We start from the raw sequence: 22,939 nt of genomic DNA, 5'->3' as shown, positions 1-22,939 counted from the left end.
CCATGAAAACTGAGCACAATCAGAGGACACATTGCCAAAGGAAATGAAAGAGTCAGCCCAGCCCATGAGCTTCACTGGTACTCAGCGCAGTGCCTGGCACCAGGAAAGATGCCATCCTTTCATCATCCTCAGTGAAGATGTGAGGGAGGAAAAGGAGCCTACTGTTCAGATGAAATTGTTTAGAAGGGTGTGTGTGTGGCGGGGGACGGGGGGGGGGGGTGGTATTTCATTTGAACCTGAAGCATAGTAGGTGCTCAATAAATATGATTTGAAAGAATTATGCACGTACATTTTGAAAAATAAGGAATTTGTAATCATTTACATTCTCCTTGCTATCTCCAAACATAGGAGCAGCTGATCTCTCACCATGAAGGAAGATGCTTATATATTAAAGGATGCAGACTTTTTTCTATTTATATCATATTCTATTATATATTTTATTTTTATATTTCTATTATTTAATCCTTTATATGGTTTCTAACCCTCCTGCATTTGCCATTCCAGTCTCCTATCTTTAGGCTGAAGAAGAGGCTGATTACTATTTTTTCTGTATGTGTCACGAATGAAAAAAAAACTGAAATTAATAGCATGGACAGCACGATTAGTTACTTTAGCTGAGGTGGCAGCTTAGGCAAGTCTCTTAATCCGTGACCCTTGTAGTATAATAAAGCAGGCTGCTGGATATCAGCTCCTTTCCATTCTTAAATCGACAGTTTTTTCATTAAATGAAAAGTGCGTTTGTAGCAGTCACAAAAAAGTCTCAGTGTCTGCCACAAGAGGGCGCCACAACCCAAGACTTGAGATGACGTTGCCTCCGCGGCCACTGTCCAGCAGCTGCAGTAAGATACTGCATTGTATTACAACGCATCGCTTTTTGCTCCAAAGTGCTGCATTGAATTGCATCAGACCATGTCATGTGAATTAGATTTATATGGTATTTAACTCTACTGCCTTAGAGAAAGTCTTCTCTATTTGCTATTAAATTTTAAAACTGATACCTATAATTCATGCCCATGATTATCATGTTCTTAAAAAAACAGTGACTGAAACTGAAGTGCAAAAAGCATCATTCATCTCAGGATATCTTTATCAGACTCATTTAGTAAGAGGAGGCATGTTCTAGTTGAAAGGGCATGGGTGATGCAATCTATTTTGTGAACCACTCACTGCCTCTTCAGAGCCTTCAAAACATTGCTTGCAGACAATAGAAACTCAAGAGCATATTTCAGTGAATTAGACATGGTCCTGTTCCATGTATGCTTTTATCATGGTGAACTTGGGCAAAATATTTAATCCAAAATTTCTCAGAGTGGGTCCCCTGACTACCCATAGTTGAACCTGTTAGAAAACAGAAACAGACTCACAGACCCAGAAAACAAACTTAGAGCTGCTGAAACGGAAAGTGGGGGAGGGTAAATGATGAGTTTGAGATGAACAGATACATACAACATATATATTCATATATATATGTATATATAAGTCACTTTGCTGTACAACTGAATCTAGCACAACATTGTAAATCAACTATACTGCAATAAAAAATGTAAATAAGCTTTAAAAATAAGTTCTATGCAGGAAATTAAGCAACCAAGAGGGATGGGCAGTGCCAGCATGGGGGTGGAGTGCAGTTTTAAGTGTGGAATCTCTATGGAGGTAACAATTCAGCAAAAACTCAAGATAAGCCATATGTACGTCTCCTCTCGGGGGAATGTGTGTCAGGATAAAGGAAACAGCTATTGCAAACACCTTGAGTCTTCATCAGGAGGCCAGCATGGCTAGAAAAAAAGAGTGTTGATTTTCCCTGGTATATACATTTGCTCTAGTGATAAAGAACCCACCTGTCAATCAGGAGACATAAGATACTTGGGTTGGATCCCTGGATTGGGCGATCTCTCAGAGAAGGAAGTAGCAATCTACTCCAGTATTCTTGCCTGGAGAATTCCATGGATAGAGGAGTCTGGTGGGCTACAGTCCACAGAGTCATAGTTGAACATTACTGAGCATGTGCAGAAACAATACATTTGTCAAAGCTCATCCAATGGAACATGTAAGATTTGCACATTTCATTATACCTAAAAAAAGGGAATAGCATTTGGTTTATACACAAATAATGAACTCTAGTCAATCATGTTAATAATATGCACACAGAGGTATTAGGGGTGAACAAGCTGATTTCTATAATTTATTTTAAATGGATCAAAACATAATATGATAAAGAATGAATAGATGGATGGGTGGATAAACAAATATACAATTTTTAAAAGCAAGTATAAGAAAGGGTTAACTGCTAAATCCGTAGAGTGAGTACATAGATATTCACTGTAAAAGTCTCTCTACTTTTATGTATATTTGAAATTTTTCATAACAAACTGATCGGTTCAGGTTTTCCTACCCCAGCACTGGTTCCAATGGAGATTTTGCTCGTGAGTTTCTGTTCCAGTAAATCTTGATTCTCTGTCTCTTCAACTTGGTGGAAGTGGTTTGACGGTGACCTCACTTCTCTTACAGACCTAAGAAGAGTCGCTGCATTTTCAATCTGATCAGCATTTTACTTGTTAGAACAGAGTGGTGATTTCCAAGCTCCTTAATCCTAAACAGAAACCAGAAGTCTCTACTTTATCCCTTAGATTTGTGACTGAGGTCATGAAGGGGAGGTGTGGTAGTTGCAGCTGAAGGGCCAGCTTCACAGGGGGAACTTTCTGAGGCCTTGCGCATGAACGGGACAGCTGGGGCTGGCGTCAGTGTGGCTGGGAGCAGGAACTTTCTCGTGCACCTGCTGACGCATGCACCACCTTGGAGCTTCAACAGTGACGAAGTTGGAAACCTCAGGATGAAACCCTCAGGCTTCAGCCTCTTCCAAAGAAACCCAGCAGCAGTGGAACAAGGGTGACCTTGGATGGCTGTAGATGGAGGTCATGGAGAAGAAAATGGAGGACTCGGTTGCGATCCCTAGAGAAATCTAGAAGCCCTAAGATGGGATTTTGCCAGGACTGAGTTCTGGTGCTGTGTCAGTAGAGAACAAATCGTAGTGAACCATGGGGTTATATTTACCCCAGACTGACCCACAGCTCACCCTCACGATGGTCCACATTTTCTCCTGCCTGAAGTTTCTGGGTTAAGACAAATGATTAGAGCAAAGAGAGTCAGAAACACAGCAGATTTCAGTGGCAGAAAAGAAAATGTGTTGAAGTCTGCAGTGTTAGCAAGCCCCACATAGGTCAGGTAGTAACATGCTGCTGCTAAGTCGCTTCAGTCGTGTCTGACCCTGTGCGACTCTGTGGACAGCAGCCCACAAGGCTCCTCTGTCCACAGGATTCTCTAGGCAGGAACACTGGAGTGGGTTGCCATTTCCTTCTCTGAGTAACATGTGTAGAAAGCAAAATTGGTAATGTGTGTCCTGGAAGTACAGCCTGATTATCACTGAGCATGGGTGTCTGCAGACTCAAGTTCTCCAGCTTTATAAAGAATGGCAAAGAAACCAGACTCAAAGTGAGAGGTTGGCAGGAACAAGTACACCCTCTGGCTATAAAATTGCAACAGAAATGTGAGTCTCTGAGGTTCAGGTTCCAGGAAGATGTACCAATAGGAGCCTAAACATATGAATGCCAGCCCACTGCTTCTGATGACAGCTGATGTGGATTTAGAGGGGGGTGGATGGGTTAGTTAATCCCTGCTTGCTCACTGGACGCCTAGAAATACATGAGTCTCAGCCTACGACAGCTCAGCCTGCTACAAGCAAAGGTGACCAGAGGACCCTGGTCTGGATGCAGGAAGCTAAACTGTACACAGAATGAGGCGATGGGTTCTCTGCTGCCACCCCCGCTGTCTCTCTCTTTACGTTTTCCCCAGGCTTTACTTCTGCTGGGCTGAACATCATGGGACGGGGAAGTAAGACTGATGTGGACTGCTGGACACACGTGAAATTTAAAGAAGGAAGAGCTGCCCCCCAAATAACCCTCCCTCACTTATTTTTCCCTCATGACTCTTAAGAAACAATACTAGTCCCTAGAAGGATACTGCAGAAATGAAAACATTCTTCCCTTTGTCTGTTGACCTTAATAGCTACAGTATTTGAAAACTCATTAAAATCAAGGCCTTTGTAACTCTATGGTGCTGGTGGCGGTTTAGTCGCTAAGTCCTGTGCAACTCTTTTGTGAGCCCATGGACTGTAGCCCACCAGGCTCCTCTGTCCATGGGATTTCTCAGGCAAGAATGATGGAGTGGGTTGCCATTTTCTTCTCCAGGAGATCTTCCTGACCTAGGGATTGAACCCTTGTCTCCTAGATTGGCAGGAGGATTCTTTACCATTGAGCCACCAAAGAAGCCTGTATATAGGTATGCATGTGTCTATGTTTGTGTCTTTGTTTGCTCTCCTGGTGGCTCAGATGGTAAAGAATCTGCCTGCAATGAGGGAGAGCTGCGTTCGATCCCTGGGTCAGGAAGATCCCATGAAGAAGGACATAGCAACCCACTCCAATATTCTTACCTGGAAAATCCCATGGACCGAGGAGCCTGGCGGGTCTCAAAGAGTCGGACATGACTGAGTAACTAACAATTTCACTTTGTGTCTATGTTGGAACAGGAAGGAACAAAATTGGCAACTTCTTCAGGCATTAAAATAATAGTTAAAACTTACACATATGCACACTCTGTGCTAGGAACTGTTCTAAAGGCTTTGCACATTCACTCTGCTTACTCATTCAGTCCTTGCAATAATCCTTTGAGGTAGATATAACTATTTTCATCATTATCACCATCCCGCAGATAAGGAAACCAGGGCACAGAGAAGTCACGAGTGGAGACAGGATTTGGATCCTATTAGTGCTGCAGCAGGGGCTGTCATCCTGGGGTCCTTTTAAAAGGCACTGGTTGGGTGGGTCTACCTAATTCTACAATTTGGTTCCACTGATACTGCTAGTGAGCTTGTTCTGTGGTGGGGTTTCCTTGTTCAGAATGTGCTTGCAGGAACACGTTGGAAGACTGGAAACTTTGCCTGTGGCATAGAATGAGACAGATTAAGGGAATGGAATGTCACATTTCAAGATATGTTTGGGAAAAATATTTAGAACATGAAGCTTCTTTGACCTCTTCCCTCCTTCCTTTCAACTTTGCTTTTTTGATATTCCTCTTCTCACTGATAGGCATCTTATGCAGCCCAAGACCACAAGAAAACACCCCACTTTCTCCCTAAACTACAGGTCTGCTGGGTAACCCAGGGACTGACATGCAATTGTCTGCTGGTGGCCCATCATCACGTTCAGTCACGTCTGACTTTTTGTCGACCCCAAGGAGTGTAGCCCACCAGGCTCCTCTGTCCATGGGACTTTCCAGGCAAGAATACTGGAGTGGGTTGCCATTTCCTCCTCCAAGGGATCTTCCCAACCCAGGGATCAAAACTGCGTCTCTTATGTCTCCTTTTTTGGCCGGGAGGTTTTTTGCCACTATCACCACCTGGGAAGCCCCACCCCCACCCCACATTGGCAGGTGGATTCTTTACCCCTGAGCCATCTGGGAAGCCCAAAATGTTAAAGGCGTGGTTGATTTGACTTATGTGATTCAAGAAGTATCTTCCTTTCTGCACCAATTATGTAATGATCATTGTAGCCAGCATCTAACTAGCAGCCACTGTTGATGGGCCAGTATCATATGTTCTTACCAATCTATAAGACAACCCTCCACAGTAATACCTCCAGCTCACAGACAAGGAGACTGAGGCTTCTGCATTCTCCTTGACTATCTTGACTCCAGAAACCTTTGATTTCTCAGTCTTTTAATTTTCCCTGTTCCTTCCTGCCCCAGATCTTTTTGTACACGCTGTTGCTTCTGACTATCACACTCATCTCCCAATCCCCGTCAAATCATAGCACAGTTTAGAACGTATCTAAGTTTGTAATTATGCACTTTACTGTCATTTTAAAATAATGTCTGTGTCCCACTTGATACTCTTCAGTCCAAAAGAGCAGGAATTACAGGTGCTTTGCTCACCATCATATCATCAGAAACTGGTGCAGTACCAGGGTCATGGTAGGAGTTCAATAACATGCTGCTGCTAAGTCACTTCAGTCGTGTCTGACTCTGTGCGACCCCATAGATGACAGCCCACCAGGCTCCCCTATCCCTGGGATTCTCCAGGCAAGAACACTGGAGTGGGTTGCCATTTCCTTCTCTGGTACATGAAAGTGAAAAGTGAAAGTGAAGTCGCTCAGTCGTGTCGGACTCTTAGCGACCCCGTGAATTGTAGCCTACCAGGCTCCTCCATCCATGGGATTTTCCAGGCAAGAGTACTGGAGTGGGGTGCCATTGCCTTTTCCGTCAATAACATAGATCACACTAATTAATTTGCCCAAATTGGCAAAGCTAAGAGTCAAACATAGTTCTGCCCTTGTGTACTGCCTTCCAGTGTATTCTTTATATTTTAATAAAAGAAATCCACCCTAAATCAATAACCTAACCAGACTTGCCAAGGAAAGGGAGCCTGGCAAACAATGGCACGACCACAATTGCAAAACATCAGTCTTGGGCTGAACGACATTGCAAAGTCTTTCAACTTTTGAATTCTTGGAGACACCCTATCCTTTCTGCCTGTCTCTCGTGGTCATTTCTCCATCTGTATATCTAAGAATCTGTGGCTTTAGTTTGTATCACTCTTCTTAATCTTTCCTTGTCCCAGACAATTCAAGCTGCCTTCGACCTAAGTCTGTCACTTGTAGATGTATACATACACACACACACACACACACACACACACATACAGACATATAGGCATATATGTTTGTGCTTTTGGAAAGGATTAAAATGATACTTGAGTCACATTGGAAAAAGTAAAACTTCAAACTAAGTTTCCTTCTAACTTTTTTTCATTAGCCACAGTCTACTTTCATTTTTCCTGTTGTAACTCCATCCTTCAGATATAAAATATAACTTCAGTCTTGGAAGCATCACTTTTGAGATTTTTGCCCTCTCCTGTTCAGCTCAGTTATGTCACTCAGTCTATCACTCTTTGCAAACCCATGGACTGCAGCACGCCAGGCTTCCCTGTCCATCACCAACCCCTGGAGCTTGTTCAAACTCAAGTCTATCGAGTTGGTGATGCCATCCAACCATTTCATCCTCTGTCATCCCCTTCTCCTCCTGCCTTCAATCTTTCCCAGGATCAGGGTCTTTTCCAATAAGTCAGTTCCTTGCATCAGGATTATTAGGGCAATGAAAATTAAAACTACAATGAGATACCACTATATATCTAACTGAATGGCTAAATGTAATAAGACTAACCATACCAAATGTTGGTGAATATGTAGAACAGTTAGGATTCTCACGTGGACAGAATGGGGGGTAGGATTACAAACAAACCAGAGGATACTTCTGAGGGTGATGGACATGGTCATTATCTTGAGCGTGATGATGACTCCATAGTGGTATACATATATCAAAACTTATTAAATTGCATGTTTTAACTATGTGAAGAATATTATATATCAACTATACTCAATAAAACTCAATACATAATAAAAAACCTCACTGTCCAAATTGGAAATTAAAGAAATGTACTCAGAATATTCCCTTCCCTTAACTTCCATATTGCATATGAAAAATAACATAAATTCACCTATGGAATCCATATAGCTATGAAATTATCTCCACTGTCACTGTCTTCACCTGCAAAGGTTAGAGGATTGGTGGGAAATGTCTGATGCCTGATAGGAGCTCCATAAACATTTGTTTATCTGATGAAGATAAATCATCAGAACCTGCAGCCATTCCAAGTAAATGTGCAAGCTAAGCTCACTGTGATTGACTGTACAGATGCCATTTCAAAACAAGCAAAACTGTCTGAGTTGTAAGGAACGGATCATTACCTGTCTGTGAGTAAGAGTGAGGGACTGCAAGGGGCAGGAGGGAAATGTGTGGGCAACGGAAATATTCTCTCTCTGATTGCAGTGGTGGTTACCAGGGGGCATGCATTCATCAAAACTGTACACTGAAAATGGATACAGTTTTGTATTATGTATAAAGTATATCACAATAAAATTTATTTAACTAGTCTTCTAGATTTCTGGGTTTGTTAGACCAACAGAAAATAAAGCAACAAAGTTATAGAATATCAGATGTCAAAAGGAAAGAATAGGAAGCTGTGGAAATCAGAAAAGAAATACCTAGCCTAAATGACAAAGATTCAGACATACTAATATTAATTTCAGATCAACATTCTATTCTAACTAATAAGCAGACCCTGATAGCTCAGTTGGTAAAGAATCCCACCTGCAGGAGACCCTGGTTTGATTCCTGGGTCAGGAAGATCAGCTGGAGAAGGGAAAGGCTACCCATTCCAGCATTCTGGCCTGGAGAACTCCATGGAGACCATGGGGTCGCAAAGAGTCAGACACTACTGACCAGCTTTCAGTTCACACAGAAAATTCATAATAATGTTACTCAAGTGTTTAACCCAATTCTGTCAATATGCTGATTTATGTTATGTCCCAAGAATTTACTCCAAGAAGGATCCTTTAGCATGAACAGGATATGCTCCACCAGCTGCATTCTGTGGCTGGAACAAACACAACTCAACTGTATCCTATTTTCTGAAATTACGAAAACATCTATGCTTAGAGCGCATGACAGAGTTGTTGTTTAGTCGCTAAGTTGATCCAACTCTTCTGTGACCCCATGGACTGTAACTCCACCAGGTTCCTCTGGCCATGGGATTTCCCAGGCAAAAATACTGGAGTGGGTTGCCATTTGCTTCTCCAGGCTATCTTCCCCACCCGGGAATTAAATTTGCATCTCCTACATTGGCAGAAGGATTCTTTACCACTGAGCCACCAGGGAAGCTTAGAATATATGACACAGTAGCTGGAGTTATTAAGGGTGGGGCAGAAATCAATTGTGAGCCTTTTAAGAAAAACAATAGTTAAAAATTCATAACATTTTTAAGTCAGTCATTATGTATGACATATTTTAAATGAAAAACTTAAAAAAAAATACACATGCACTTTGTTACCCCTCCCATCTATGACTACAAATTGCTAAATGTCATATTTAGAAATATACTCTCACATTCTATTGAGTTTCTTTATTTTTTGGAAACAATTATCAGTTTTCAAAAGCAGTATTGTTTAGCATACTGGAATCCCAGCTGAGCTATTTCAAATCTTGAAAGATGATGCTGTGAAAGTGCTGCATTCCATATGCCAGCAAATTTGGAAAACTCAGCAGTGGCCACAGGACTGGAAAAGGTCAGTTTTCACTCCAATCCCAAAGAAAGGCAATGCCAAAGAATGCTCAAACTATCGCACAGTTGCACTCATCTCACATGCCAGTCGGAGAAGGCAATGGCACCCCACTCCAGTACTTTTGCCTGGAAAATCCCATGGACGGAGGAGCCTGGTAGGCTGCAGTCCATGGGGTCGCTAGGAATCGGACACGATGGAGCGACTTCACTTTCACTTTTCACTTTCACGCATTGGAGAAGGAAATGGCAACCCACTCCAGTGTTCTTGCCTGGAGAATCCCAGGGACAGAGGAGCCTGGTGGTCTGCCGTCTATGGGGTCACACAGAGTTGGACACGACTGAAGCGACTTAGCAGCAGCAGCAACAGCAGCACATGTTAGTAAAGTAATGCTCAAAATTCTCCAAGCCAGGCTTCAGCAATACGTGAACTATGAACTTCCAGATGTTCAAGCTGGTTATAGAAAAGGCAGAGGAACAAGAAATCAAATTACCAACATCCACTGGATCATCAAAAAAGCAAGAGAGTTCCAGAAAAACATCTATTTCTGCTTTATTGACTATGCCAAAGCCTTTGACTGTGAGGATCACAATAAACTGTGGAAAATTCTGAAAGAGATGGAAATACCAGACCACCTAACCTGCCTCTTGAGAAACCATATGCAGGTCAGGAAGCAACAGTTAGAATTGGACATGGAACAACAGACTGGTTCCAAATAGGAAAAGGAGTACGTCAAGGCTGTATATTGTAACCCTGCTTGTTTAACTTATATGCAGAGTACATCATGAGAAACCCTGGACTAGAAGAAGCACAAGCTGGAATCAAGATTGCTGGGAGAAATATCAATAACCTCAGATATGCAGATGACACCACCCTTATGGCAGAAAGTGAAGAGGAACTCAAAAGCCTCTTGATGAAAGTGAAAGAGGAGAGTGAAAAGGTTGGCTTAAAGCTCAACATTCAGAAAACTAAGATCATGGCATCTGGTCCCATCACTTCATGGGAAATGGACGTGGAAACAGTGGAAACAGTGTCAGACTTTATTTTTTTTGGCTCCAGAATCACTGCAGATGGTGATTGCAGCCATGAAATTAGAAGATGCTTATTCCTTGGAAGGAAGGTTATGACCAACCTGGATAGCATATTCAAAAGCAGAGACATTACTTTGTCAACAAAGGTCTGTCTAGTCAAGGCTATGGTTTTTCCAGTGGTTATGTATGGATGTGAGAGTTGGACTACAAAGAAAGCTGAGAACCGAAGAATTGATGCTTTTGAACTGTGGCGTTGGAGAAGACTCTTGAGAGTCCCTTGGACTGCAAGGAGATCCAACCAGTCCATCCTAAAGGAGATCAGTCCTGGGTGTTCATTGGAAGGACTGATGTTGAAGCTGAAACTGCAATACTTTGGCCACCTGATGAGAAGAGCTGACTCATTGGAAAAGACCCTGATGCTGGGAGGGATTGGGGGTGGGAGAAGGGGATGACAGAGGATGAGATGGCATCACCGACTCAAGGGACATGAGTTTGGGTAAACTCTGGGAGTTGGTGATGGACAGGGAGGCCTGGCGTGCTATGATTCATGGGGTCACAAGAGTCGAACATGACTGAGTGACTGAACTGAACTGAACTGAAATCAGGGAGTATGATTCTTCCAGCTCTGTTCTTACACCTCAAAATTGCTTTTGTTATTTGGGATATTTTGTGTTTCCATAGAAATTTAAAAATTAATTTTTCTAGTTCTGTGAAAAATGTCATTGGTATTTTGATATAGATTTTATTGAATCTATAAATTTCCTTAAAATTTTAGCAATGGTAATTCTTTCAGTCCATGTTGGTGAGGATGTGGAGCAAAGGAAACACTTGCACATTGTTGCTGGGAATATAAATTGGTGGATGCACTTGGGATTATAGTACAGAGGTTTCTCAAAAAACTAAAAATAGAACTATCATGTGTGTGCATGCTCAGTCACTTAAGTCATGGCCAACTCTTTGCAGCCCTATGGACTGTAGTCTTCTAGGCTCCTCTGTCCACGGGATTCTCCAGACATGAATACTGGAATGGGTTGCCATGTCCTTCTCCAGGGGATCTTCCCTGACCCGGGGATCTTCCCTGACCCAGGGATCAAATCCACATCTCTTGCATTGCAGGTGGATTCTTTACCCACTGAGCCACCTGAAAAGCACAGAACTACCATGCATGCATGTTAAGTGACTTCAGTCATATCCAACTCTTTGTGACCCTATGGACTGAAGCCCCCCAGGCTCCTCTGTCTGTGGGAGTCTTTACCCAGAACTACCATAAGATCCAGCAATTCCACTCTTAGGTATATATCCGAAAAAAAAAAAAAAAAAACACACAAAAACTTGAAAAAATATATGCACTCCAATCTTCATATTAATATAAGCATTATTTAAATTACCAAGATATGGAAGAAACTTTAAATGTCTATCAACAGATGAAATGATAAAGAAGGTGTGGTATATATACATGATAGAATATTACTCAGCCATAAAAAGGAATAAAATTTTACCATTTGCAACAACATGGATGGACTTGGAGGGCATTATGCTAAGTGAAATACATCAGACCGAAAAAGACAAATACTGTGTGATATCATTCATATATGGAATTTAAAAAATACAACAAACTAGTGAATAGAACAAAATGAAGCAATTGCATATAGAGAATGCTTCTCTATATAGAAACAATCTATATAGAGAACAAACTAGTGGCTACTAGTAGAAGGAGGGGAAACACAGGGGCGGGGATTGGGAGGTAGAAACTGCTGGGTCAAGGTTGTAGCATACAACACAGGGACTGTAGTTAATATTCTGAAATAACTGTAAATGAAAAGTAACCTTGAAAAGTTATATAAAAACTTAAATAAAGATGATGCTGTGAAAGTGCTGCACTCAATATGCCAGCAAATCTGGAAAACTCAGCAGTGGCCATAGGACTGGAAAAGGTCCGTTTTCATTCCAATCCCAAAGAAAGGCAATGCCAAAGAATGCTCAAACTACCACACAATTGCACTCATCTCACATGCTAGTAAAGTAATGCTCGAAATTCTCCAAGCCAGGCTTCAGCAATACGTGAACTATGAACTTCCAGATGTTCAAGCTGGTGTTAGAAAAGGCAGAGGAACCAGAGATCAAATTGCCAACATCCACTGGATCATCAAAAAAGCAAGAGAGTTGCAGAAAAACATCTATTTCTGCTTTATTGACTATGCCAAAGCCTTTGACTGTGAGGATCACAATAAACTGTGGAAAATTCTGAAAGAGATGGAAATACCAGACCACCTGACCTGCCTCTTGAGAAATCTGTATGCAGGTCAGGAAGCAACAGTTAGAACTGAACATGGAACAACAGACTGGTTCCAAATAGGAAAAGTAGTAGGTCAAGGCTGTATATTGTCACCCTGTTTATTTAACTTATATGCAGAGTACATCATGAGAAACCCTGGACTGGAAGAAGCACAGGCTGGAATCAGGATTGCTGGGACAAATATCAATAACCTCAGATATGCAGATGACACCACCCTTATGGCAGAAAGTGAAGAGGAACTCAAAAGCCTCTTGATGAAAGTGAAAGTGGAGAGTGAAAAAGCTGGCTTAAAGCTCAACATTCAGAAAACGAAGATCATGGCATCCGGTCCCATCACTTCATGGGAAATAAATGGGGAAACAGTGGAAACAGTGTCAGATTTTATCTTTTTTGGCTCCAAAATCACTGCAGATGGTGACTGCAGCCATGAAATTAAAAGATGCTTACTCCTTGGAAGGAAAGTTATGACCAACCTAGATAGCATATTCAAAAGCAGAGACATTACTTTGCCAACAAAGGTCCATCTAGTCAAGGCTATGGTTTTTCCTGTGGTCCTGTATGGATGTGAGAGTTGGACTGTGAAGAAGGCTGAGCGCCAAAGAATTGATGCTTTTGAACTGTGGTGTTGGAGAAGACTCTTGAGAGTCCCTTGGACTGCAAGGAGATCCAACCAGTCCATTCTGAAGGAGATCAGCCCTGGGATTTCTTTGGAAGGAATGATGCTGAAGCTGAAACTCCAGTACTTTGGCCACCTCATGCGAAGAGTTGACTCACTGGAAAAGACTCTGATGCTGGGAGGGATTGGGGGCAGGAGGAGAAGGGGACGACAGAGGATGAGATGGCTGGATGGCATCACTGACTCGATGGACGTGAGTCTGAGTGAACTCCGGGAGTTGGTGATGGACAGGGAGGCCTGGCATGCTGCGATTCATAGGGTTGCAAAGAGTCGGACACGACTGAGCGACTGAACTGAACTGAATACTTGTTAAAAAAAAACATTGTGCCTTTCACTTCTTAAAATCTATCAAACACCTTTATGCCCTTCGTTTCTTTCTGTCACTGAATTTTCCAAGTATGCGTGCTTTGAAATCTTTTCTTTTCTGTGGCAGAGAAGACTGGATGGAGTCCATCTCAATGCTGAAGACTTTAATTCCTCGAGGGCAGAGATTGTCTTATTTAACTTTGTAAGACCATCTCTGCACCTGCCTGACACAAAATAAATTTTCTTTTTCCTTTTCTGTTTTTTGAAAAGAAATACAGACTGCATTTGGCAGAAATCAACACAATACTGTAAAGCAATTATCCTTCAATTAAAAGTAAATAAGTTTAGAAAAAAGAAAGACAGACTGCGACATGCAGTGCCTCATTCAGATGTGTCTGGAGTCTTGAAAGTATGACTACCTTACCTTCTCCTGCAAATGAACCTTGAGAGCTTATTGTGTAATTCCAGCAAGGAAGCACAGCTACTCATATACCCTTGACCAAAGAATGGTCCACCTATGTAGGGGAAGGTCGTCCTCTTTGACCTACGGGAGCACGCAGTGCAGGAAGGACATTCATGGAGGTGTGAAGGAGGAAAGTGACATTGCCTAGCCAGCCAGGTCAGTTAAATCAAACCTTGTGATCGATGGGGTGACAGATGTCCCATCCAGATTGATCTTAATCCTAGTAATTTTTCAAAATGTGACTAAAGTGAATGCCTTCCACTGGCCATTACACTACTTGGAAACAGTCCCTATTGACAGTAAAAAAAATCTGTCTATCAGAGGAGAAAGCAAATGCACTAGGAATGGAACTTTTTCATCACTTCTCAATTAATATAATGTTTTTCATTGTTCAAACTGTAAAAGCAGTTGTGTGGCAATTATTCTCATGATTAGGACAAACTGCAGTCTGATTCAAAAGTCAATATAGGTACAAAACATACAGCGACTACAGAAGGGTGAGACTTTTAAAAAATTAAACAACTATATATAAGTTTTAAAAGGACCTGTACATCAATAACAGCATTGATTTAATTAAAGCTTTAGGGGGATTTTAGAAGGGAATTTCTCCTCCCTCATCTTATTTTTCAATATATTTTAAAGTCAATGTTTTAAACTCTTTGTTTTCATTAAAAAAAACAATTAAATGTTTCTTAATTTCAACAGGAAATGATGGTTTATTCTTCAAGTTCAAGATAAATGTTGGGATTTTCCCCTGAGAATTAATATTATAATTGTAAATTATTAAGATCTCTACAGCAAAATTCCCAAATATAAAGTATATTTATTTTAAGCTTTACATATTGGAAAAGTAATTTTTCATGTTGTTTTGTGACAACATGTTGTCTTGTGGCTTCCTTATTAAGGCAATTGCTAGTTAGGTTTTTATTGGGAATCCCCTCCTTGTTTGGAGCTAATCTGCTTCCTTTTTTAAATTTCATTTAGTGCATAACCTTGGCTTCCAGTGCAGCCTCAGAAACCTAACAAGGTATAAGGCTATGGAACAGACTGATATGAGTGGCCCATAGCAACTGGGTCACAGTGCTAAAATCAGGCAATTTGTTGTTTTCTTTCTACTTTCATTCAGTCGCAATCATCTCTAAATATCTTTCAGGAGTGCTTAAGTGAGATATAGAAATGATCCAATCTAATTACACCCACATCTCTTTCGTGTCCCCTTTCTGTTCTATTTCTATGGGTGATTGCATCCTGGCAGCAGAATTATATTAAAAACACATTGTGATCCTAGTATTTCTCTCACTTTCCAACTGTTAATATACTATTGTATATGCATGTTCATGTATGTGTTCATTTGTGTATGTGTGTGAGAAAACCACACCAGATATATCAGTTAGAGTATGCTCTAAAACATACCACCCCAAAACTTAGTGGCTTAATACAATAGCTATTAAGTGAAAGTGAAGTCGCTCAGTCGTGTCCGACTCTGTGACCTGGTGGACTGTACCCCACCAAGCTCCTCCATCCACGGGATTCCCCAGGCAAGAATACTGGAGTGGGTTGCCATTTCCTTCTCCAGGGGATCTTCCCGACTCAGGGATCAAACCCAGGTCTCCCGCATTGCAGGCAGACGCTTTAACCTCTAGCTCACAGTTCTGTGGGTTGGTAATTTGGGCTGGGCTCAGCTAGGTCTGCTGTTCTCAGTTGGACTCCATTATGGGTCTCCAGTCAACTGCAGGTTAGCTCAGTGGCTCTGCTTTTAGACTGTCAGCTGGGGTAATAAAGGCACAGAGTGGGTCAAGGGTCTTGCATCACCCTACAGGCTGGCCCAGACTTGTTCATATGGTTGTCAGGATTCCAAGAGCAATAAGAGGGTATGTCCCAGTGCACAACAGATCTTCAAGCCTCTGCTTTTTTCACTAGGAACTGACCCACTGACCAAAGCAAAGTCATATGGCCAATGCCAGACCAATGTAAGAAAGTCCTTCCAAGGGATTAAAAGAGGCAGGAACAAATCAAAACCCTGAAAGAAAGCTTCAAACAAGAAAAATATGTAGTTTTAGGATCCTTTATCCCCTAGACCAGAAGTCACTGATTGTTATTATGCATGGCATCACCAACTCAATGGACATGAGTTTGAGCAAGCTCCGGGAGATGGTGAAGGTCAGGGAAGCCTGGCATGCTGCAGACCATGGGGCCCCAGAGTTGGACATGATTGAGCAACTGAACAGCAACAACCTGCTGGCCTGGGAGAAAAGTATCACTTCAAATCAGGAAAAACTATGACCTATATTTATTTACTCTACTCATATTTATTGTTGTTTTTCAGTCGCTAGTCATGTCAGACTCTTTGCAGTCCCATGAACTACAGCATGACAAGCTCCCTTGTCCTTCACTGTCTCCCAGAGTTTGCTCAAATTCATGTCCATTGAGTTGGTGGTGCTATACAACCATCTCATCCTCTGCCGCTGCTTTCTCCTTTGACCTTCCATCTTTCCCAGCATCAGAGTCTTTCCATTGAGTCGGCTTTTCACATCAGGTGGTCAAAGTATTGAAGCTTCAGCATCAGTTCTATGAATATTCAGGGTTGGTTTTCTTTAGGATTGACTGGTTTTATCTCCTTGGAGTCCAAAGGACTCTCAAGAGTCCCCTCCAACACCACAGATTGACAGCATCAATTCTTCAGCATTCAGCCTTCTTTATGGTCCAACTCCCATGTCCATACATGACTACTGGAAAAACCATAACTGACTATTACGGACCTCTGTCTGCAAAGTGATGTCTCTGTGCTTTTTTGTCATAGCTTTCCTTCCAAGGAGCAAGCCTTTTTTAATTTCATGGTAACTGCAGTCACCGTCTACAGTGATTTGGAGCCCAAGAAAGTAAAATCTGTCACTGCTTCCACTTTTTCCCCTTCTATTTGCCATGAAGTGATGATACCAGATGCCATGATCTTCATTTTTTTAACTTTCAGCTCAAGCCAGCTTTTCACTCTCCTCTTTCACCTTCACCAAGAAGTTCTTTCGTTCCTCTTCCCTTTCTGCCATTAGAGTGGTATCATCTGCATATCTGAGATTGTTGATATTTCTCCCAGCAATCTTGATTCCAGCTTGTGCTTCATCCAGACCAGCATTTCGCATGATGTACTCTCTATGTAAATTAAATCAGCAGGGTGACTATATACATCCTTGTCATATTCCTTTCCCAGTTTGGAACCAGTCCATTGTTCTAGTTCTAGTTCTAACTCTTACTTCTTGATCTACATACAGGATTCTCAGGAGACAAGTAAGGTGGTCTGGTATTCCATCTCTTTAAGAATTTTCCACAGTTTGTTGTGATCCACACAGTCAAAGGCTTTCAGTTCAGTTCAGTTGCTCAGTTGTGTCCGACTCTCTGTGACCCCATGGACTGCAACATGCCAGGCTTCCCTGTCTATCACCAACTCCCAGAGCTTGCTCAAACTCATGTCCACATCTTTTGTTTCTAGAAGATTACACTGGCTATAGGTGGAGAATGCACTATTGTGGAACAAGAGTGGAGGCAGCTCTCTGCCTCACTTAGGAGACCATGTGTAGTATCTGAGCAAGAATCTAATCTGCTTCCTAATCTAAGGCGTAGTGGAGATGCAGAGATTAAGATACAACTTCAGGACTTGCTGGGCAGGGAAGGACTGAAAGAAAAGAATCGAGTGACTATTAAACATTTGGCCTAAAGAAATAAGCTGAAGGATACAGAGAAGAAACTAGTGGTTACTGGTGGGTAGAAGACAAGATGTAGGTGGGGGATTAAGAGGTACAAACTACTACCTATAAAATAAATAAGCTATAGGATGTATTATACAGCACAGGGAATATAGCCAATATTTTATAATAACTTTAGACAGAATATAATCTATAAAAATTTTAATCACTATGTTGTATACCTGGAATTAATATAATATTGTAAATTGACCCAATTAAATATATCAATAAGTAAATAAATGAATAAATAAACAAAACTTTGACCTGAGTAACCACAAAACTGCTAGTCACTATGCTAGGATTCAGGGATACAATAGGTCATAAGACATAGCTCTTCCCCTTCTGGAGTTTACAATCTATAACTATTTACTAAATGCTACTTGGTGAATAGCTAATAGTTTAAAAAATCAATTTAGATTTAAATATCACAATTGTTAACATCATAAAATCCAGATGGGTTGAAATGTTAAATTTAATAAACAATATCTAAATAAACTAGAAGAATATATATATATATATATATATATATATATATATATATATATACTTTAAGGATGGGAAAGCTTTTTAACATGGTGTGTGTACTCAGTCATGTCCAATTGCGGCCCCATGGACTCTTAGCTGTCAGGCTCCTCTGTCTATGAAATTTTCCAGGCAAGAATACTGGAGTGTGTTGCCATTTCCTACTCATCTTCCCAACCTAAGGATGGAACCTCCATCTCTTGCATCTCCTGCATTGGCAGGATTCTTTACCACTGGACTACCTGGGAAGCCCCTTTTAACACTGAAGTGTAAGCAATAAAGGAAAATATTAATAGATTGTTTAAAATTTTAAACTTTTGTAAGTTAAAAATCTACCATAAAATTAAAATGCAAACAGTATTGGGAAATATAGCCACAGCATATTCGATAACATGTTGATGTGATTAATATAGAAAGAGATCTTAGAAATCAATACAGAAAAAATGACCAAAGAGAATAATAAACAAAAAGCAAAAGTACAGGGTCAGTCTAAAAATGGGTTCAATCTTACAGGTTATCAATCACATACATAGCTAAAATAGGATATGAATTTTTTTAAACCTTTCAAATTGATGTACTGTGTGTTAAGTTGCTTCAGTTGTGTCTGACTCTTTGCAACCCTATGGACTGTAGCCTTCCAGGCTCCTCTGTCCATGCGATTCTCCAGGTAAGTATATTGGGGTGGGTTCCCATGCCCTTCTCCAGGGGAATCTTTCCAATCCAAGAATCGAACCTGCATCTCTTATGTCTCCTGTGTTGGCAGGTGGGTTCTTTACCACTAGCATCAACTGTCAAGTTCAAATTCGTACATGTTTAAAAATAAAAATAATCCAAAAATTGGTTTGGGAGAATAAAATTATCACATGAGAAACTCTTCAAAAATGTACATTACCTTTCATCTGGCAACTTCATTTTTTGAAATGTCTAAAAGGTATAATCATGGTTGTGTGTAACTACATACAAACATTTTCTGCAGCATTGTTTATACTAACATAAATTTCTCACAATAGAGATATGATTAAGTAAATAATGGTATATCCATATGGTGTAATACAGGGCAGCTAATTATAAATCACATTGCAGAAAAAAAAGCTGACATGTGGTAAATTGTTTATAATATGTTCAAAGTGATAAAAGCAGACTATAAAACAATAAGCCAAGTGTAATAGCATTTTGGTAAATATCCATAGAGAAAGTATATCAATAGTGACATTTACTAAGTTGTTCTTGGTAACTATATTTCAGAGATGGAATTGTAAGTGAGTTTTTTTCTTCTACATGTCTGTGCTTTTCAAATTTTTCACATTGCACAAGTGAAATTATGGATTTTTCTATTATAAAATAAAAATTTTATATTTGTAAAATAAATACTCCAAAACAAAAAGAATCAGTGAAACTAGCAAAAGGAAACCAGTTGAAGCCAGTCATTGGAACAAAGTCTTCAAGGATGGTTGCGGATAAAAAAGACAAAACAAGGTTTCTCTGATACTGATAATAAACAAATGTAGACAACAGGAGTGCAGCATGGATTTGGAAAAACATGTTCTGGAGCCTAGGATCTGTGGACACTGCAGTTCCTGTTAGTTGTCATTCAAAGGTCAGTCCCTACCACCAGTCAGTCACACAAGAGGGTTTGTAGAGCCAACATAGCCATCAAACTAAGATCCACAGGTAATACCAGGTCACACTGTCCTCATACATGAAGTTGTAGAAGCTTTTATTGTGATCCAATAAGCCCACATGCCTGATTCTGTTCTGCTTATTAAACTAGCCCAAAGAATGGTCAGTCTGAACATCCCTGGTCTCCACACACCAAAAGTTAACTAGATAAACTGTCTAATCTTTTGAACATAGAGAATGCTTAAACTATTGATACTCTATCAAACTTACAACCTGCAAATCAGAGTAATGCGCAGTTAAATTGACATTTGCATATATAGGAAACCAGAAATCAACTCTGCCTTCTGAACTCATTGTAGGAATTATATTCAATTCCTTTTGAGGTCTCTGAGGTTTATACTTGTAAAATAACCTTTTTTTTCCCATTATCAAAGTGCTTTACATGGGAAACAAATAAAGTACCAATGATACCAAAAAGTACATTTGTGCATGTGTAAATGAAAACATTATTTCCAGAGCATTTACTATGAGTGTCTCTAAGTCTTTGGTACCTTTGGGGGGGGGGGAGTCTGATTTTATTAATTTAAATAAGTATTAAATGTTTTGGTATTTGGTAGTTTTCAACGAGGGAACTCTTTTTTTTTTTAATAATTTTATTTATTTAAAATTTTATAATTTTGGCTGTGCTGGGTCTTCATTACTTCCCTAGTGGCTCAGATGGTAAGGAGTCTGCCTGCAATGTGGGAGACCCAGGTTCAATCCCTGGATTGGTAAGATCCCCTAGAGAAGGAAATGGCAACCCAGTTCAGTATTCTTGCCTGGAAAATCCCATGGACAGAGGAGCTTGGCAGGCTGCGGTCCACGGGGGTCTTCCTTGCTGGGAGGGCTTTTACTATTTGCGGGGAGCGGAGGCTACTCTCTAGTTGCACTGTGCTGGCTTTTCATTGCGGTGGCTTCTCTCATTGTGGAGCACGGGCCCTAGGGATCCTGGGCTTCAGTGCTTTGACACATAGGCTCAGTAGCTGTGGCTCCCAGGCTCTTGAGCACAGGCTCAATAGTTGTGGCTCAGAGGCTTAGTTGTTCACCAGCATGTTGGATCTTCTGGAATCAGAGATCAAACTGAGGTCTCCTGCATTGACAGGGGAATTCTTTATCACTGAGCCACCCCACTTTTTAACTGTCAGTTCCTTTATCCATTCCTTTCATTTTGAGATATAACTGACATATAATATTATATTTGCTTCAGGTGTATAAAATAATGATTCAATATTTGCATACATTGTGAAATCATCACCATAATAAGTCTAGTTAATTAGACTTGTGTCCTTTTTAAAATCAGAGGTATTGAGGGAAAGCAGCTTCCAAACAGAATTCTCTACTTAGTGACTAAATTACTACTCATTTCCTCCTCTATACTTTTACTACAGTAGTTTTCAAATTCAAATGTTCACCAGATTCTTCCACGAAGCTGATTTTAAAAATACCTGCCTCCTGCCCCAAATTTACTGGATCAAAGTTTCATAGATGCTGAGACCCGTGGAGTCTAGCGAGATGCAGAAGAGTCTCTGGTTCCCTAGGAAGTGTGAGAACCACTGCTCTGTGTGATTAGGTGCCTTTTCCAAAAGGAAGTGGCAATAAAAACAAGGGGGTATATTTCAGAAATTCCTAATTAAAAGACAAATTTTTAAAAAAGAAAGACATGAATGATGACATTCCATCCTCGTTCATGTCATTTCTTAAAGAAGACTGTTTCTCTACAGAGCAGAGAGGAGAGACTAGAATGTGTCCAGTTCAGAGGATAACGCTTCAACAAATTCACCTATCAGTTCACCTGTCCTCAAGATGTGTGACAGGACACAAAGGAGTGTCCCTGTCAGCTGCTGCGAAGAAAGAAAGTAAACACTCCCAACATGCACTGAGGCGCAGGGAGTGGCTCAGGTTCCGAACACTTCCCTGCTGTGGCGACCTGGAGTAATAATTAACAGCTTCTTAGGCTGGATGATCGTCGGAAGGGCACTGCCAGGCGCAGAGCGAGCCCTGCCACCCCTCCTCCCGCACCTGGCTCCGACCTCACCTCCACCTCCGGGACAGGTGAGCGAGCGCTGACTCTCCCCGGCGATGATCAGAGTTTGTGACTGAGCACGGGAACAAACTCTCCGGGTAGGTTCGGCTCCACAACTAAGGTAAAAAGTCTCCTCGTATTCACACCCGTAGCAGGTGAAAAATGGGAGAAGGGGGTGAAAAAAACGCTCTAATCCACTCCCTGAGGTCAAGTTGAGGGCAAGTTGTTAGAAAGCAAAATCCATAGGCACCCCGGTTTGAAGGTGTGCGTGTATCAGAGCAGCCTGAAACCCGGACATACTTTTCCTTTTGATTTTTACAGAACACCCCTTCCTGATCCAGGTAAGCATGGGAGGGAGACCGGGCGGGAGACAGGGAAGGGCTTGAAGCTAAGTGTGGCCGCCAGTCTCCCCTCACTTTTTAATAGGGAATGATCTCATGTTCTTTACCTGAAATTGTGATTTTTGCCAGGAAAAGATACTCGACTCTTGTAGAACTTACTGCTTCCTCTGAATATCCTTAGGTTTGCAATGTTGCATCCAACCAGCAGACTCAGAAGGTCTTTTTAACTGAGGGTTCAGCTAAACTTTTATTATTTTCCACAAATCAAAAGAGACCTCTCGTACCAAAAAAAAAAAAAAAGTTAAAAAGGATTTCTGATACAATTCAGGACTGCACCAAACAATGAAAGAATAATCATAATTAAATAGGAGTTCATAGGTTACGGATCCAATTCTGAAGCAGGAGAGCTTTAGGTTCAAATCTTGCCTTTGTCACTTACTGGTTTGTCCCTTACTTAGCAAATGACTTAACCTAGCCAAACCTCAGTTCATCATCTATAAAATAGGCATCATAAGAGGATGTTCCAATAGGGCTTTGGTGGGAGCAAAGCCTTCTATAATAGCTATAAATAATTAGCATTAAGAAATTAACAGCTCTGCCAAAGTGTCCATTCAAGCAGTATGAGCTGAACTGGTGAGACCAGACAGTATAAGGGTAC

At 41.0% G+C, this 22,939-nt stretch overlaps 1 protein-coding gene across 1 annotated transcript in view; it reads left to right on the top strand.

Annotated features, from left to right (window-relative positions):
* The first annotated feature begins 2,713 nt into the window (after positions 1-2,713).
* The window catches only part of RASSF6 (Ras association domain family member 6), an 88,081-nt gene continuing 67,855 nt past the window's right edge, over positions 2,714-22,939 (top strand). The window contains exon 1 of the mRNA XM_055587418.1: positions 2,714-2,886. Coding sequence (XP_055443393.1) covers positions 2,714-2,886 — 173 coding nt within the window. The remainder of the gene's footprint in view (positions 2,887-22,939) is intronic.

This window comes from Bubalus kerabau, chromosome 7, assembly GCF_029407905.1.
Source record: "Bubalus kerabau isolate K-KA32 ecotype Philippines breed swamp buffalo chromosome 7, PCC_UOA_SB_1v2, whole genome shotgun sequence".
Taxonomy (NCBI): Eukaryota; Metazoa; Chordata; class Mammalia; order Artiodactyla; family Bovidae; genus Bubalus; species Bubalus kerabau.
The sequence above is the reverse complement of the archived record's forward strand: the minus strand, read 5'-3'. Positions and strand labels throughout refer to the sequence as shown.